Below are 20,064 nucleotides of genomic sequence, written 5' to 3'. Positions count from 1 at the left end.
TCCACCTACTGCATAAAGCAAACAAATAAAAGCTTAATTTGAAAGATTTAAAAACCCAAAACATTACACAGATGCAATCCCAGAATATTTTCTGTCACTTGTTACAAGTTCAATGCCTACAGTCAAAACCAAAGCTACAAGTAAGGTCTGAGGACAGAATGAGATAAATCTAGAAATCTATTATCTGTCCCCTTCTACACTTTGATATCTGCACTAGAGCAGCCCATTCTGGTGGAAGACTTCTATGTTTTCTTAGAGAATGGATTTCTTCAAGAAGGGACTTCTGTTCATATAAACCTGGATAAGTGTGCTTAACAATTGAGGCAAAAAATGGAAAATTTTTCAATGATTGCCAGAAAAATGCTACACAAACGAGCTTTTATTATTTCCCATGAGTACTAAGCATATGATTTCTTCTCTGTGAAATTCCTTAGGACAATATCACAAAATTGATCTTCCAACTTGACAGTTTTCATGAGGAGTCTAAAGGATTTTCACTTTCACATTTCCCATAGTATGTGTATGATACTCATAGGAGGGACACAGGAACTGCCATGGAGAAACTGGGCTCCTACGCATTCAGCGCATGGATGACCAAAAAAACTCTTCCACCTTGTCCAACCAGTTGTGAAACTGTCCCCAAATACCACAGCTGATAAATGTACTTGGCCACATAGCAATTAACAATGATTTAAATATTTCAGTGACGAGTTAAAAGATTCTAGCTATAAATGAAAAACAGGAACTAAAGCTGAAGAAAGGGGGAAAACTAAGATTTTGGGAGGTTAAAAACCTCAGCGCTCAAAACAGAAAAAGCATCACCCACCCAAAGTAACCTACCCAGGAGTCACAAGGTCCAAATCCATCAGGCCTTTTAAACAGCAGCAAAACCAAATACAGTTAAAAGGAAGTTCTCATAAATCAGACTTAAAACTATGTAAGATATAAGAAGCCACTGGAAAAAAGAATTAAGCCCAGAGCTTCATCTTCTTCAAGCAAACATCCATAAAAAAAAAAAATCAAGATAGCACTCTTGACTTCAAGAAAACAATTTTAAAAAGTTTATACTGACCTCTACTTTTACTTAATAGCAGAGAAATACAATCTATCTTGTACCTTCCTTTTGTTTAGCATTTTCACTGTTCCAATTTTAATTCCTAGTATAGGTCTGAGAACATATTATAAATAAACAAATATTGCCTGAAATAAACCCACACAATTAATTTCAGCACAAACCAGGATTCCAATGAAATTACCAAAAATCAATGCAACTGCACTTATAATGATCATTACTAACTGCTGGAAAGAATAATCTTCTTCCATCTTAAATTAGCAATCTAATGCAAGTACATTTATTTTTTTAAAATGTTACATGGAAAATAAATATGTTTTAAGCATAGTTGGGACTAAAATTTTTTCAGTCTAAAGGGAAAAACTATCAATATGTTCTTTTCAACTTTGAGGAACTTCACCATGAGTAAAAGCTTGGATTTGGATACTGAAACACACACACACACACACACATTTACATATTAAGAGGGCTGGCATTCTTTCAAAACTGTTTCCTATAAAAGTCAACTTTTAAGTCCAGTTGAGTTTCCAGAAGTCATCCTGTGGAACAAAGATGCCATCCAGTGGTCGTCTAGATTGATGATTAATGTCTATCTTTCCCTTTTCATCCCAGAACAGTATTTAACAATTTCATGTTTCTTGGTGTATATTACTGTGCTCATACTAATTACATTGTCTCAGTAATTATTTCTAGTTTTTTTACTAGATTAAATTCCGAGTCTTATGGGATAATTCTAACATCCTGACATACATGCTATTTTTAAAACAGCATGGTTTCTCAAACTCCTTCCAAACACAAGCTGCATCTTAAAATAGTCTGAGCTGAGCTCTTCCTCCTGCATTCAACCTCCTGTAACATACCTCCCCCCTCTCTTCTTCATTAAAAAGATTTGTGCAATTACAAAAAATAATCTTACCTGAAAATAAGAAAAAACAAAGTATTCGCACAGTTGTCCATAACACATTAAGAATGGTTCTGTCTGCTTCTTGCCTCATTGCGCATGTAATGCCACTGAGCCTTATTCAATACAGTTAGGAAGTGGGAGGATAATACAAGAGTACAAACACCATATCTCCATCCTTGAAGATATGTAGACTGGCCAGTCCCTGATCTAACCAAACCTGCTCCAAGTCAGAAGTTAGACTAGTTGACCCCCCAAGGTCCCTTCCATCTGAAACTATTGTTACCTAATAAAAGGGAGAAAAAATGTTTCCACTAGTTCTTTATATTGGCCACAGTCTGAACTGTGGCTAAGTTGACAGTTTGCTACTTTCATTGTTGTCAATGGTAGATTATGTCAGTATGTTCATTTCTCTGGACTACAGAAACCTCTTACAGTACAAGTGCAAGCCTGGATCTCTATTGTAAACTAAACAAAAAAATATAAAAAAAATTCAAATTTGCATCCTCAAATACTAACAGAGTTGAAAGTTCAACTAGGTGGAGTATGTCTAGAGCTCTCTGAAGAATTCAGCAACAACAAACTTTAATCTCAAAAAGTGACAGTAATTCATTAATACAACAACTTTATGTTACAGAAGTTCTGGGTTGAAAACTCTGCTTCATAAACCAGCTACTACAATATCCAGTAGAGTTCATTAATAAATACTGACATTAAAGGTTAAGCTGTAATTTGCAAAATTCCTCATTGCTTTTATGTAATTCTTTCTTCTATTTTCCACAGTCCAGAACAGAGGAAACTGAAAATAACAAAGTTCACATTTCCATTTCTAGTGACCAAGATTTTGCTCACAAAAGTGAAAAGCTCAAGTAAGTTATTTTAAAGAAAGCAGAATATAAAATAATGAAACAAATATGCAATAATAAAACACTAAGGGCAAAATAAATTTATACATAACACAACTATTTTTCAAAATTCTTGCTTTGCTTTAGATGCTGGTTTGCCTTCTGGCTAAAAACACATTCTTCACACACGCTGGGAATGCTGAGGAAAACTAGTCAGCATTCAGAGGATTAATACAGATTTCCAGCTCTGTGCCTTCAGGCTTAATAGTCAGACATCTATTTGTCCTCAGGAGAGGTTAGGGGTTGAAATGCAAATATGCAAACAACTGAATTCTTTGTTACGATATCAAGAAAAAGCTTGATATTTGCTGCTGTTTAATAAATCCTTGAAATTTTATGGACTTATTTAAATGCAGCTTTGTGTTTTACTATTTTGAAGGAGAAAACAATGTAAGGAAACAAACACATTCATTCTGACTAAAATTTGTTCTCTAGAGGAAAAATGACATACACCCTTGACAGCTTATTTACCAAACTCACTAAAGATTTATTGATTTATCAATCAGCGCCTTGAGCATTTGCTTCTCCCCAAGGGAAAATTAACAATTCCAGCTAACCTAATATATTCTATGTATAAACTAAGTGAATGCAAGAATCAATCCTGGCACGGTTTACAACATCCAGTTAAAAAAAATGCTGTCCCTTTTGGTATATGTAAAATTGAAAGCTGTACTAACGAAGAATAAATGTTCATGTTGCTTACAAACATAAAAAATACTTATTAAGACAGTACAATTGAACCCAACAGACATTTTAAATCATTTAAATACTCAGTGGGAGGCAAAAGCATTGGAAAATAAAAAATTGAATGATTTTGCTTCTAGATTAATACTAAGTACTACCACTATTAGTTGCAACGCTGACATGCCTCAAAGCAGAGCTGTTTCAAAGAGCTACAAATTCTCTTCTACTTCACCTGCAAAAGCATAAGCCTGAAAATTAATTACTAGTTTGATGATGTCAGAGCAACATAAGAGATACAGAATATGAAAATCTAAGAACACTTTGTCATGTAACAAAGAAAGAAAATGTTTAAACACAAATAAAACGTACTTTCATCAGTGGAAAAAAAAATTATGGTAGCATAAGCAAAATGCAGTAAACATAAGACTAGCTTTTCACTACAAAAAGTAAAAATATCAAAATACACATTAAAAAAACCTCTGAAGTACAAAAGAGCTGGTGTAGCAACTCAATGCATCAATGCTACTGTGCTGAACCTTTGCAGCACCTGGTTAGTACAGGGACCCACAGAATGCCCCAACCTCTGCTACTGAAGAGTAAGCACGTGAAGAATATATACAATGATGTCTTCTCTTTACAACCAGGAAAACAACCCTACACACAGTCACAAACACACACCAAAAAAACCCAAACAAACAAGCAAACAAACAAAGCAAAAAAACAAACCAAACAAAAAAAAACCCACAAACAAACAGCAAAAAAAAACAACAACCCAAAACTGAAAAAAAAAAAACAAAAACACAAAACCCACTAACAAACCCGTATAGTATATTCTCTATGCTGATAAGGGCATAGCTGCAGAAGCTTAAGGACAGGACACCTTCTCGTCACGATACATTCCATATGAATGTTAGAATCTGATAGCATGAAACCACCCATTATTTTTTAAAAACTTCATACACATGATTCCCCTTACCAGAAGTTTTATTATAACCCACAGAACTGAAGGCTTTACTAAACATTAAAAAGTGCATTTAGGGAAAAATCCTCAAGATATGTTGTGACCCCCTCCTTCTTTTTAAAATAGAACTAAGTAAGCAAGTTGTCACCCAATAATAGTAAGAAAAGGCAGGAATTATTGTAAAACACTGCCCTCTGGTGTTAAGCCAATTCTAAATTCTATTTTATATTTAAGATCACCCCCCCCAAGCACACCCCACCCCACCCCCCCATCCTCCGCATTTTTCTCTTGTTATTTTTTATTTTTTTACCTGAAAGAACCACCTCCAGGGTCATTCAGCTTGTTTTTCTGATTTGCAGAGACCTGAACACCAAAGCCCCCAGGACTTTTGCTGGCTTGTATTGTTGGTGCCTTCCCTACTGTGCCTGAAAAACACCAAGCAATGTTATTATGAGCTGTCTTAGGCAATTTACATCAAAGAACCTTCTGTCCAGGAACTAAATTTAACTGTCTGTAAATTGCAAACAAAGGAAGTTATTATTTTTAAAGATTACACTGCTGAAGAAGAACAATTTAAAAAAAAAATTTACATTAACATTACAGTTTGTTCAATATTTATAAGATACTGGGGACTCCAAAACTGAAAACCATTTGCCATAACTGGTTATAATACACATAATGGCTATAAGTGTGTTTGCAATTGCCATTAAACCACTTTTCTAGCTAATCTGCACAGAATAAAGAAGCAGAATTTGAAATGGTGTTGATACAGACGATTTAAGTCACTCAGGGGATTAACTATGCCTTTTACATTTTTTATATAGTCATTGTTCTTGGTTACAGTGAAACGCATGTATTTTCAGAGTTGAAAGCATTAAATATTTTAGAATATTTCATGTTGTATGTAAAGGAAAAGACACTTTTGTAAAATTTGACACAAACTGGAAGTAAAACTGGGCTTTCTAAACGAGCCAGGCTGTGGTGGACCATTCAGCTTCTTGTGACAGTAAATTAAAAAATTTATACTAATTCCTCTCTGATATTCAAGGCCAGGTTGGACAGAGCCTTGGGTGACATGGTTTAGTGCGAGGTGTCCCTGCCCATGGCAGGGGGGTTGGAACTTGATGATCTTAAGGTCCTTTCCAACCCTAACCATTCTACGGTTCTATGATTCTAATACCTAATAAAATTTGTGTTGCTAGTTAGAAAAATCAACAGACCCGTATTATTACTATTAAAAACATTTCATCAGTATACAAATGAAAAAGGAGTGATAAATGGAACTTTTGGAGTAAGCCCTCCTTTACTACTTAAACATGTTTACTTGGGTTGTATTTTATATTTCCTTCAATCCCACCTGTGTTTTGGCATGTGAAAATAATTAATTTAAGTCTGCTTAACTTAAAAGATCTCACCTTTTTTTCAATCGATTTTATTGAGCGTTACATACACATAGTACTTAAGACTCTGAGAGGATATGAGGTTATTTCTACACATCTGTAACTCAACTGCATATAAATGACATGCTATGAACCTTAGTAGAGCTGCATTACTTTTCTTTCAGGAATTATAAAAACCTGAAATGTGTTACCCAAACAAATCCTTGTGAGAACACTTCTTTGCTAAAACAAGTGTTAGCTTTGAATGAGTCCAGCATTACTTTCTTTTATTTTGAAGTCTTCATCAACTTCAACATATGATCATAAAGCTAAACTGATCTAACAGTATTTGTTCAGTTCTTCAATCTGGATAAATCAACCGTTGTGTGGACTCTCAGCATTAGCAAATACAAAACAAGATTTAGGACCTGAGGCTCCAAGCCTGGGGAACAAAAAATATTTTGTCATCAGAATATTCAGAGTCCATGAGATGTCATAGATAGCATTAGTTCATGGACAGGACAGTTCATCTATCTATTTAAGATTAACTAATTGAAAGGTACGTGAACAGTACTAAGTGAACTGGAAGAAATAATAGAATAATAAAAATTAGCAGATCTCTGCTTTCTACAACTAACATCAAGGAGATTAAAAGTGTGTTAACCTTGAAAATTATTGCGGTGGCAAAATTAAGGTAACAGTGGAATTAACTCCTCCAGAATCACAACTACATTCCTTTAGAACTAGTATTAACAGTTTGTTTTCTACAGATGATATGATAAATTTTGGTAAAAAAAAAAGAAAAAACAAAAACAGGTACAGCAAGAGATCAGTTAGTTAGCTTCCTGGTGTCAAGAAAAGAGTATGTCTACACTGGATATGGAAAAATAAGTCTCACTTTCTTTCACCCCATGTATATGTACTTCCACTCAAATGGATCTGCTAAAGCAAATATAAGTTTTGGGGTGACATAGAAGCTTTCTGGTTTAAATCACAAATCACCTGTGGGCCTAGATAGTTCATGTGATTGGTAATGACATACAGAGTCTTTCACCACTGCATCCTTGTTTCAAAACTTTTAGTAGCAAGATTTAGAGAAATAAGCCCAAATTTAGGAGCTTAGTTGTATTTCGGCACAGGTTAAATAGCTGCAATGAATATGCTGGGTAATTATTCCATGGCTCAATTCTCCCATTCATAAGGTACAATTCACCTTACTATTATACTGACAAGTGATCTGATAAAGGAGCGTGAATTTTTCTGGATGTAACTATAGTGTCACTTTCCCCAGTGTGGAAGTAATTTTATTAATATCAGAGTCCTTAAAGCCTGTATATTTGTACAACTGCTTTAAAAAGCGTTATACTCTGTTCACATAGATGCATTAATATTAAGACACAATACACTAGGAGGTTCACTCCAATCTGAGAAGGAAAATGCACCATTTGGTGGAAGGTGGCTCAATTCTGGTGTAACTAAAATCACACTCCACCGAATTATACTACTTTATTTTTCTATATAGACCATATCCTATTACTATTTACTTCCTTCTATAGGAACGCCTAGGCCAGTATACAACATCATTATACTGGTGTTTAACACAAAGTGTTAGCAATAAATAAATAATAAATATATAAAGTTTTAACAATGTATCAAGATCAAAATAATCTGGTATCTGACCGTATGCCGTAGCGGCATTTCTTAAGAGTTGCAAGCACACAGACAGACTTTTCACCAGACAGGCTGCAGGATGGGCAGTTTTAGAATGGGATGTTTTCTAAATTCTTGTGTAATTAAAAGAACATAGTGGTGAGCTTAAACAAGCTTGCAACTAGGAATATGCTCATCTGAAAGCAGGGGTTTGCATGAATTTGCCTTTATGAACCATTGTCTTCTTTAAGTCAGACTGCCAACTAAGTTACATTTTGTTGGCTGATCAATTGTTATTATGAATAAATTTGTATTCCAAAACTAGTGTTTAGAAAGCAGATGCCAGTATCATGCAAATTCTTGGCACATTGTTGACTTTCACAACTCAGAGGCTGAACAAGCACAGAAATTAAATCAGCCTTCAATCTCAGACACATTAGTCAGAAGTGGAAGTTCACGCTATAAGATGTTGAATACCTTTCGTGTTAATAAAGTCAGGACATGAGTATCAGTGCTATCAAGTATCTGGCAACTTTAATGGCATTTCTTCCTAACTTGGAAAAACAGCCTACAAGATTACAGCAACAGTTTGGTCTCCATGTCCATTCAACCTTTGGATTCTCTGAAGAGAACAGCAGAACATCAACTGCTGTTAACGGGTTTTGATGCTTTCTTTTCCAAGAGGACAGAGAAGACCAAGCAGTTAAGTCAAATAGGCAGGAACACGTTTTGTGAGTTTAAACGAGTTTGATTTCTGAGTATCTAAATATGACAAGCTCTGTATTCCATTACAAACCCTGAATCATCTAAATGCCCACACCCAAAAGGATACTTGCACACGTGATCAGGAAAAAAAAAGACCAAGCCTAGTAGGTCTAGTGGTGGAAAGAAACAAATGGTTATTTATTAGAAAGTAAGAAGGCTTCAAGAACCCTCTTAGAAAGTGGGATGTATAAGCCAGGCATTAATTCACCTGTGCAGAGAGATATGAGGAACTTGCACTCAAGCCACTCCTCTTGCTCCCCTGGCTGATCATGGCATGTCAGTTTGCTGCATTTGGGGGTTGAGAAATTTCTCTGGAGTTCCTATCTTGACCTCTGTAGCTGCAAACACAGTGACTATCATGTTCTGCTTCAGCAGTAAGTTAGAAGTAGGGTGATTACACCAAGGCATCTTCTAGGTTCAGGGATAAAACAAACTGATTTCTTTCTTGGCCCAGAGTTACAAGCTTAGGACAATAATTGTGACGTTTTTCAAGAACCTTCCATGAACAACTGCTGAGCAAAGGACTAAGCATGTGAGTTCCAAAACATTTAGCTGTGTTGGTCTGAAATACCTTGAAACTGCATAGCAAAAACATGCATTCCTCAGCCAGCATGAATAAAAAAATATATGTCAAGCCTGCCAATGTCAACACTTTAAAATTTTCCCATGCTACTAGTTTGTATTTACAATGAAATTCATACAAAGGTAACAATCTCACTAAAACATTTAAACCCATACCTTGTGGTCTAATGGTCTGAGTTATTACCACTGGCATCCTAATCTGGGTAGTCTGGCAAGCAGGGGTTCGTTTCACAGTTTGAGCAGATGTTGACTGGATAATCTGCTATTATTAAAAAAAAGTATACTTATATTATACTCTTTATACACAAACACACACAACGTAAATACACTAATACCTGTAATTACTAATATAAGCATGTGGATCTCTAAAAGCACAACCAGCGAGTGACAAAAGTCATATTCATGTAATGCATGTGGTTGTGTGTGTGTGTATATACCTATTTTGTCATTATGCCTTAAAAAAAAAAAAATCATACTCGACACAAATGTCATGTCACAACCTTCATCAAAAATCTATTTCAAAGTAAATATTAAAGTTTAGACTTTTTTCTTCGCAAGTTTTACTAGGAAGAAAAACATTTTTGTAGAAGAAAATCCTGCAACAAGTTTAGTGGTTTCCACCTACAATCATGAGGCCTTTCACTATATAGCTACACTTTAAAAAAAAAAATATTAAAAGTAAATTCAAAAATATTATGGGTTCTGAAGTCAGATATGCGCAAGAAAGAAAACGTTTTGTAGCAATCATGTACTATTCATCTTTTAAATGTTAACTGGTTAAACTCAAGGTTTCACTTACTACTAAGCCAAGTTCTGAAGCCCTTACCCAAAACTGAAACTGGGTTAGAAACTTATAATTTGACCCATAAACAAATTAAATCAAAAAGAAAAAGTCCATAAGGGCTACGTGTAAGCAACAGCAAAATGTATGTTCATGAAATCAAGGACAAGGTAGGCATGCATGTAACAAACAGAGGAGTCTAAAAGATGCGTGAATGCTTCAGAGCTGGAAAAAGAAGTCCATACATAAACTTGGAAACAAAATATGGGCAAATAAAATAACCACAGCTCAGGTATGACAACTTGAGAAGTCATCTGCTCTTCAGTCACAACCGTGTTAATGTGTCTGCTGTTCCCAAGTTACAGGTATCAGTCTCATATCCACAGGGTGCAGTATTCCCTCATAGAGCACAACATGCCACACAACACATGGCTACTTGAAGCAAACAGGAACCACTGCACCTTTGTTCAGCACCAGTTGGCATTATTCTTACAAATTATATCTAAAACTGTACTATTAGCTGAATAATGAATGGCCACATCTCTGACTTGCAAGTATGCTATGGAGAAAGGAAAGGAGAAACAGCATTTTTAAATGAGATGTAAAAATAGAGAATAAACAGGCTATGGAATAAATAAGAAATTGTTCCATCAGCAGGAACTACAGCTCCCATGAGGAGAGGGTGAAAACTACAAACAAGAAAACAGTAATGAGGGAACAAGACCTGTGATGTTGTCTGGAGAAAAAGAAAAAAAACAAACCCAAACCAAACAAACAGGGCCATTCTGAAGTTACAAAATTGCATCCTGTACATCCTAAAATACAGCAGTTTAAGTCTTAATAAACCTGTGGATGTAGAAGTATTAGCAATAGCTACCTTGTAGAAAGAGAAAAAGGGAAAAAATTATTAAGGAGTGAGCTTTAACTACAGACAATGAAGGAGAATGTACTAAGCACAAAAACGGAGCAAATGGATGTCAATTTACTTGTTCAAGACAGGCAGTAAGTATATAGTGACATTCTGAGAGGAAAGAGTGAAGTAGCTACCATGCTTAAAACAGGAAAGAAATAGAGGTGGCAAGTAAAAATGAGGGGAAAGTGGAATTTGACTGCATTTTGATGCACAGGAAACATGTACAAGTGTACATATACATGTACTTTCAATAAGTAAAGAGGTAGAACAGCCTGCAGAAAACAACCAAAAAAAAAAACCCAACCCAAAACATTGGTACAAAACCCAAGGAGAATGTTGCCACTTTCATAGTAATTTTTTGGGTGAGTTTTCAGAGAATAGTGAAGAAAAGCAGCCACACCTTAACTGGGCAGAAGCCAGGGCAAAAAGGAGATGTGTGCGACCTGTGGATAGAATTACTATCTGGTATTACAACAATCGTCTGTGATTTCATTTTTTTTCCCCTGTGAAGCAAGCAACTTCTACAGTTCAGAATCAAGTTCTATTTCACGTGTTCAATATTCCCATGTGAATGCCCTAAAAGATTACCCACTAACACCATAAAAGACAGAACAGCATTTAACCATTTTAAGATTACATAAATAATGTTAATTATTTCCTTGCTATCAAACACATTCAAAACTGTCCTTTGGTAAGTACGAGGACTTCAACATATGTAGAAGTGCTGCAAGTATAGAAAATGACTGAAAAATAACTTTTCCAAGGGGCACAGATCAAAATCATCATCTTAAATTTCATACAGAAACCAATCAGCAACAAGTGTATACTCTCTAAAAGGAAAAACAGCACCTGAACTCAGAGCAACATTTTACACTAACTTATATTCCAGTTTCTATGCCGTTTTAAGATACCTTTCAACACAGATGTCATCTTCAGAACTGGAAGTGATTAAGGAATAAACATTAGCAATTTGTTTCTGAAATAGAATGTGTAACCTTCCTTGGCAGCAAACAAGGAACATAGTTGTGATGTTGATGATGAAACAATTACTTGACTGTGCATTAAAATTTATAAACAACCTAAACCACTCTTCATCAATTAAAATAATTCTATCTGTTCTAACTCTCTTGTCTATTTTGCTAACAGCATAAACATATTATTATGTCCTTAACTCAGCATGAAAAGTATAGACAACAAACAAGGTACTAGCAAGCTAGTCTGGGAGATTGTTAACTAACTATATTATTTCATATTTCTCACATCTTAAAATCACACACAATGCGTGTACCCCATTTATTGCTGTCTCTTGATACGCTGAATCGATGCTAAATGCCCAGATGATCCATTCATGAGGACAAATTTACTAACCCAGCCTGACCTAGAAGATTCAGAAGTGGATGTTTTAGTATGCTGAGGTTATCAGAGATTACTTCAGAAAAGGGAAGATCTTATTGCTGTCTGCAACCACCTCATGGGAAGATGTAGGGAAGACAGAGCCAGCCTCTCTCAGAGATGCAAAGCAGAAGGATGGGACACAATGGGGAAAAGTTGAAATATGTGAAATTTCAATTTAATGTAAGGAAAAAAAAAGATTTACCACAAGGGTGGGCAAGCACTGGAACAGGTTGCCCAGAAAGGCTGTGTAATGTCATCTTGAATATGCTTCAAAACATGACTGGTCAAGGCCGTGGGCAACATGCTAACCGGTAAAGAGAAGGCTGGACTAGACACCTCCAGTAGTCCTTTCCAGCCTTTTATGACTACATCCGTAGCCATATTATCAATGATCTTACAGAAGTGCTGAGTCAGAAAAAGTAACAAGACAGACTACCTTCAAAGTTTACAGAAACTGTTAATCGGTACATCTCCACTAAGTAGAAGGGAAGCCATTTTCATTATTTCCACCACTGAAGACAAGCACAACAGCAGAACAGTAACAACAAAGTTACAGAAAACAGGAAAAGATTTAATCTGATTTAGCCATTGAAAAATTGGAATATAGTAAAACTACCAAACAATATTATGATCAAGACAGTACTGAGACAGCAAGTACTGTCATATATCTCTTCCTTTCATTCCTCTTCATTTATCAATCAAAAGTTGAAGAACATCTCCTAGACTGATGCACTTCGGAGCTCTTCAAGGAACACACTAAAGCAGGAAAGTCATGGCACTGCTTCTCTGACTGCAATATGTGAAAAGCTATGTCAAGTTTTATTCTATGAAATAACACTTTTATGCATAAACAGTGCACATTTCTCACAACAAAGTATTCTCTCCTTTTTTATTTCATCTCTGCAACTCTCCTGTTAACCATCACCTTTCCATTTCACTAGGCACGTTCACATTTTTTTCACCATTTGCCTGCTCAGCCAGACAAGTTCCTTTTCTAACTTTCTGAACGCTTCAGACTACTACTCTGTCTGTTGCTAAAGTTAACTTTTATTTTCACATCTGTAAAAAGATGTTTATACAATGGTGTTTCCACAAAACAAGACGACTTACAAAGATGAGAAAAGGGTATGTCACACTCCTGATAACCAGAATAACTAAGTGGTGACAGCTGAAGTACTCGTTTTCCTTAAGGCCCTTCTTTAAAAGTATTCAGTAACTACATGAGAATAAAGTAACAGTGATCTCTGATCCCAGTCTCAAGCCAAAAGGTGATGATCATACTATGATAGATGTGAATCTTCTACCATATGTGTTATTGCAGGACAAAGAACAAATTACAGATAAGAATGAAGGCCACTAATTAACAGCACAATTGACCAGCAAATTTAGGCTGAGAAAGAATTTAGCCAAAGCACAGAAAATGTATAAAAACAGAAAGACTGATAATTTCTGTTATCTTTCTCTTATGCAAACAGGAGATACTAAATAAAACTGAAAGCTACTACCTTCAGAGCAATGAAAGGAAAAATCGTTTGGGACAATTAGACCAGAACTCACTGCTGAAGTTTTCGAGGACAAGGATTTTTCAAGTCTTCAACAATCTAAATGCTGCTTTACCAATGCAGATGCCCCAACAATATGCTTCCCCTTACTTAACAAGGGGTGCAATATCAGCCTAACTCAATTACAACAAATCATACCTTGCAACAGAACAGAAACTTTTGCAAAGTAAAAAACAAACAAGAACAACAAAACAAACAAAAAAAGAACAAAAAGACAAAAAAAAAAATTTGGAAAATATATCCCTTGACAAACTTTTTTTTTTTGCTCACTTGAAAGAAAAAGTACTGTGGAAGGAAGAAACAAGCCACTTGTAAACATACAAAATTCAGAATGGCTATGGTCTGATATGACATTTATCTTCACTCATGAGTAAACACTTGCTAACTCACTTGTGGCTATGCCATTTGTGATTTATCAGACTACTCACTCCTGAAGATAAATGTCATATCAAACCTTAGCTGTCATGTAATCTGGCAGCATTAACTTACAATGTTCAGGCTTATGGGCTTAGATTTCATATTTAGCATTGGTTACCATGCTGTAATAGTAACAGTTACTATTTTTCAACAGTGCCTCGAAATTTGCATAAGAAAAAAAAACAACAACCAAAACCAGAAAGATATGGGCTTTCTTAAAACTCAGCATTTTTTTTAATGTTAATATGACAATACTGTTCCATTGAATATATGTTTTCAAAGAAGCCATGAAGAAAAATAAGACCAGAAGCCACTGGATCACTTATACCACCTGCTCTAAGGAGTAGGTTTGAATCTTATGATTCAATTCTTCCTACATTATTTCACCAGGTCTAATTTTGAACCTTTTCAGTGATGCCTGTTTCATCACTGCCTTTGGGAGCCTGATCTACCATCTAATGATCTGTCTTTCTGTAAGGATATTTCACTTTATAGCCAGCCTAAACCCTACTTTGCTTAATTATATCCTGTTATTCATATTTACACTCTCTCAGACCACTCTAAATAATTCATTGATATCCTTTGATGTTTAAACTCTTATTTGTAAATGGTTTTTATGTTTCTTTTAGTCAGCATTTGACCAAGTTACATGGGTTTAAGTCTCTTAATCTTTTCTTTCAGTCTTTGCTTTCAAGTCTGCCCTTTAATTACCATCCTTTGTTACTTATTTCCAAACAGCATTCTTTGCCAATATACTCCTTGTATTAAGGTACAGCCCACAAATTTCTGAAAGTAAAGTCCATGATAACTAAGAAATACAGCCTAGTTAGTTCTAGGCTGTCTTTCAAATAGGCATACAATTTGTCAAATACAGGCTTTGCTCCTGTCAGTAGATCTCAGACACCTACTGTTCAACAGCCATTTTTACTTAAATTTTATTGTACACCAAATTCTAAGTCATCAAATAAATCTTTATTAGTTCATTATTAGAAACTACTTCTTTTATCCAAATGGCCATATTTTACTCTTTTACTCCTAAGCTGTCTTGCATACAGGACAAGAAGAAAATTATTTCCTGTATGTCACTAAAAAGTGTACAAATTATAATCATTTAAGCTTCAATAGAGAATTAAAAAGCAGAGCAGAACATCCCCATATAATACAATGCTTATTCCGCTTTTGTGTCCTGTCTCCAAACTCCATTACTTTTGGGAGCCTCCAACCACTATGACAGTCTCTGAAAAAGCAATAGTAAACATTTTAGCAATTACTTTTCCAATGTAACTTGGACGATAGCGAAACTTCCCCTCCAGACTCTGTGCACAATTTACTGCAGCAAATGTACAGATGTATTTCTACACATCTTTCCAAATCCCAGATCTGCCTAAATCTTTATATTGCCTTGCATATAATTAAATTCTTTTTAATTAAGATGGGTCACTTTCAATTTCTTACTGTTTCTTTGTCATTTACATTTAATAATTGGCTTCACCCCCAGCAGTACTTTCTCCTTACAATGCAGTGTCAACTCTCTATATAAAGTGCTCATTGATCTCCATTACTCATTGGTCTACTTCAACACATTTAATAGAGAATATCTCTCATTCATAGGAATTTTGCCTGCTGTAACAGCCAGAACAAAACAGGTAATGTCTACATATACAAGGCTATCTAGAGCTCCTGCACCCTAAGAATGACAACTAAGATAAACTTTGAATGCTGCTCTTAGAACAATTTAAAAAAAATGACTGCTGGCTTATCTCACTAACATCTCATCAATAAAATATTAGCCTAAGATTATTCCCTTTTTCCCTAGCTAGCAGTAGTTACCAGTACTAACACTATCTAGCTTTTTAAAGCATAGCTTTTTCAGTTTTGGAACATAATTCTAGTACTTTACAAGCCAGATAAATAAAATAGTCTCCTCGTTTGTATCTACTAGCATTATATATTTTAATGCTGGTCTCCTCTGTGCAATCTACACTGTGTGCTAAACAGCATACACAGAATTCCCATGTTGTAAGATACCTCCATTTAACTGGAAGAAGTATCACCATATCTGACCCCTTTGTAAAAGAGAAAGTGAAAACAAATGAACAACTAACAGATGCCCCACATTTTTAAAGAAACTAGACTCCTGTAAGGTGGCTGGTATAGAAGGATCTATATTCCAAACCAGGCTTGCCCTTCTGCAGCTGGACAGTTTGCAAAGCCAGCTGGAACTCTCTCCAGTGAGCTTCAGGCTTGGAAAGTCTGGAGCTCAGCCAGTTTCCTCCATCAGTGCTGGCCACCCCTAGGCAAGCCAGCTGTAATCTTCCTCTTCCGGACAAGTCCCAGGCAAGATGGCCAGCAGCTCTTCACTATGCTCTGATTTTGAGGAGCACAAAGAAGTGTAAAGAGTGTGATCAGTGTCACTACAAAAAAGTCAATACTTAGGAACAATTACTACTGCAATATAGAGATGCTGCTAGGTTTTCTGCTTGGCACCCGAGTTGATGGTGGTTGTGGTATATAAGATTTTTTTCTTATGCAGTAGATCTTACTGCCTGATGCTGCTTTTGTCTGTATAGAATTAATCTGAAGGCCATTAAGAAGTGATTGGTTAAATGTAATGTTTGGTTCAATTAACTAATTACTGATAAATTGAAAGCAAATACTGAACAACAGTTTTGCAATAAAACAATAAATTACAATTTTTAAGTTATTTGCTCCTCCCTAAATATTTTCTAGAAAACAAATAGTATTAAGCATAGGTTTGCTCCATGCAGTTTGCTACCTTCTGAAAAATGCAGTGATCATTTCATGCACCCAATAAGATGGAAAAAAAAAATAAAAAAATCAATCCTAGACCTATGACTTCCTACAGACACACAAACAACTCCTTTTGCCCATGAGATCAATCTTGACAATACACTATTTTAGCAGTTTTCAGCTCCTTCATATTGCACAGGTATGTCAAATAAGATGACAGAGCGACTCTTCATATTGCTAATCTCTACCACAGTAAACATCATGATTGCTTGCTTTGAGCAAGCACTGTCGTGAGAGAGACACAAGTGTCTTTCCCATAAATTTGACTTTATCCTGCTCAAAAATATTCCACAAGAACTGGAACAGTAAAAATTCTTGTGGACTTACTAAAACATTTTTATTCTATGTCAGTGTTTGGCAAAAGGTGGGGTGCAACCAGCAAAGCAGGTATAAGAGTGTTTATATTGGGCTGCGAAACACTGGGAAAAGCTGTGTTACCCAGCAGTAGGTTAGTCCTAAGATTGTTGCATAAAGTAAGTCTATGCTGAGTGGCCGTTAACATTTATACTTTCAAGAAACCTGTCAGCTGCTCTGAGAAACTGCCTTCCCCAGAAAAAGGGGTAATTTTTACATCTACTGCCTGTAATTGCAACCTGTTCCTGCTCCCTACCTTGAAGAACCAAAGTTATTGTCAATTCAGTCTTACACAGACGTAACTGAACAGAGACTAACAAAGATAAATCATAAAGAAGTCAAAGAAAGCCTAAAAAACTCTATTCTAATTAATGCAACAGTCCAGTAGAGGTAGGGAGAACCCGTCTTAGAAAAAGACAGACTGCAAGTGGCTGAACAAAAAGCAGCCAAGGTAAGGTACAAAACAGCCAAATGTCTGTGTACTACAAAAGCCAGAGTCAGAAGTCTAAGCACGTAAGATGTTCTTACACATTCAAACCATGCTCACTAAAGGATGGTAAAATTATATTAATTTCATTTTAAAGCTAGTAATTTAGCTTCTAGAAAGTATTTGTAAGCTTCAAAAGACATGGCTTTGCTGGTGTAGGCATTTAGATTGTGCACTGCTACTTTTAAATTAAAGTAAAAGAAATATTTCTCTCTTCACACACCCTACAAATTATTTACATCCTTTACAGAGCTTATAAGCTCAAAGACAGATCACTGTAAGGTTTTACATTATCATATGTGCATTTCTGAATCATGGTAATATGATTCAGACAAATTTTTGCCAACCTGATACACCTTCTTGAACTTGTCAATTTGATTTTGAAATCTAAGTCAAATATTTCATTCATACATACATGGAAACCACGGACAAAACTCTTACATCTGTGCCTGAAGGATGATAATGCCTATGTAAAATTAAGGCCTTGTAAAAATCTTAAACCTATTTTAATTACCACTGTAAACACACATGCAAGATCCTATGTAACAGCAGGATAAATTCACCACACTGAATGAGTAACTGACTGTAAAGTTGCCTTATTGATAGTGCCTTCAAAATAATACTCTAGAATGTACAACAGTACCATATTTCAGTAAATAACAAAGTACAGCACTATTTCTAAAAATTCTGGTACAGTACAGCTATTCTTCTACAATATTTTATAACTATGTGTAGAGGAATTTAAAATAAGAATTTTTATGCAGATGAATCTAAACAAAGCAGCATATCTAATGACATAGTAAAAATTATACCCATCTGCAAGTCTTGAAAAGCTTTCTGTTCTACATTTGTAACTAACTCACATTCCACCGTGCTCATATAACAATCACTGTATCCCAGACAAGAGCATAGTTTCTTGTATTTAAGCTATGCCAATAACATTGCCTGAACTAAGTTCACATACATGTGTACTGCCATAAAATGACGAACTACTAAATATCACTGAATGATACAAACAAAAAAGTATTTTCCAAAACAAGCTGCAATAAAAATAACACTGAAAATTGCTATTCAGCTTAAGAAATTCTCTTTTATACTACAGTACCTACCAGTTGTGAACTCTGATTTGACTGTACCACCTTAACCTGAGGAGGCTGCACTGTATTTGATACAGAGACTGTGCAAACGTTGTTTGGTTGCCTTATTCCCATTGTCTGTGTGGTGACAACAGAGGAAATGCTTCCAGAGGCAGACTGAGGTATAACTTGTGACAGCTTGGTTTGTTGAAGTGACTGCTGAGACGGCTGTCCTTGCAAAACTGAATGTTGACTATTCAGTAAAGATTGTCTCAGTGCAGGTAGACTTTTCTAAAAACAGAAGAAAGTTTATGAAATACCAAATTTAGCATGCAGACCAAAAAATACTTTGAAATTTGCTGTAAACATAATAAAAAGAATGCAGCTTGCTTTCCCATTTTACTATTGGCCTATTCATCAAAAAGAAGATTGAGCATATCTTGTAAGAGGCAGGAATCAATTCAGACTTTTAATAAGCTTTCAATTTAGATTTTGCAACCTGTCAATTTTGATGTGCCCTAACTCCACCATAGCCATAAAACAGAACACTCGCCTCCCCAAACTATCTAGAACTTGTAGCTTAGGTCTTTGGAAGGGTAACAAATTGAAACAGAAAAGGCAGAACTATAAGAACAGCCCCAGTCCCACTGCATGCTAGAAGAAGTAAGCTGCACCAATTTACTTCTGACATGCCTCGAGTACCTAGAACAAGATGATACAACTGCTGATGCCTTACAGCAATAGCTGTTTACTGTATTTTTACTGATCTAATGTATTCTGACTGGATTAGAAAAATGTACTATTGTATGCTTCATGTTCAGACCAGTTCAAGCAAAAACAGTTCTAAAAAGCTATACTGTACCTTCACAAACAAACTTTTTACTTTTTAAGTAGCGGTTTTACTTTTGAAGTGCTCCCCCCAGGCAGCTGTAGAATGCAAGTGTGTTTATCCCAAGCTACAGTTCTTTCTAAACTTCTAGTATTTATTTAAAAACTTAATGCCTTTCTGTTGCCAAGAAAGAACTTCAAAGAAAGGAAACAAGTTAAAACTTATCATGATTCTATAAATGACTGCAGTGTCACAGCAGGAAAAGGCACAAATAAGGGTTAATAATAACTCAAAAAAACACAAGCAGAGGGCGAGAGTTCTGACGAAAAGTTGAAGGGGAAAAAAAAAAATAGTATCTGCCCTAAACTGAGAAGCTCTGGACTAGAAGAAAAATGTTTCTAGAATTACAGTTGTGGTTTTGTTGGGGCATAATTAAACATATTTTGTATGTTTGCATATAATCTTTTATATAGGTGCTTTTGCAGCTGACATACATGAACTAAATAAAAGTTTACCCCACATATACTAATTTAGGACCCT

At 35.5% G+C, this 20,064-nt stretch overlaps 1 protein-coding gene across 5 annotated transcripts in view; it reads right to left on the bottom strand.

The window, feature by feature from the left end:
• LOC133271965 (transcription initiation factor TFIID subunit 4-like) overlaps window positions 1-20,064 on the bottom strand; it is a 149,092-nt gene that overhangs the window by 107,873 nt on the left and 21,155 nt on the right. For 4 of the 5 annotated variants that reach the window (XR_009744305.1, XM_061458500.1, XM_061458502.1 and 1 more), the window contains exons 7-9: window positions 18,729-18,986; window positions 9,056-9,161; window positions 4,834-4,948 (exon numbers count right to left, since the gene is read on the bottom strand). Coding sequence is in view for 4 of the 5 variants with exons in the window: in XM_061458500.1 (XP_061314484.1) it covers window positions 4,834-4,948; window positions 9,056-9,161; window positions 18,729-18,986 (479 nt within the window). In the remaining variant the exon portion in view is untranslated. The remainder of the gene's footprint in view (window positions 1-4,833; window positions 4,949-9,055; window positions 9,162-18,728; window positions 18,987-20,064) is intronic. The other variant, XM_061458501.1, reaches the window with a different exon arrangement.

The sequence above is a fragment of the Pezoporus flaviventris genome, unplaced genomic scaffold, assembly GCF_033815535.1.
Source record: "Pezoporus flaviventris isolate CSIRO_AGI_PZ_B2104156 unplaced genomic scaffold, CSIRO_AGI_Pfla_v1 ptg000027l, whole genome shotgun sequence".
In the NCBI taxonomy this organism is placed as follows: Eukaryota; Metazoa; Chordata; class Aves; order Psittaciformes; family Psittacidae; genus Pezoporus; species Pezoporus flaviventris.
Note: the sequence above shows the minus strand (reverse complement) of the source record. Positions and strands in the feature narration are given on the sequence as shown.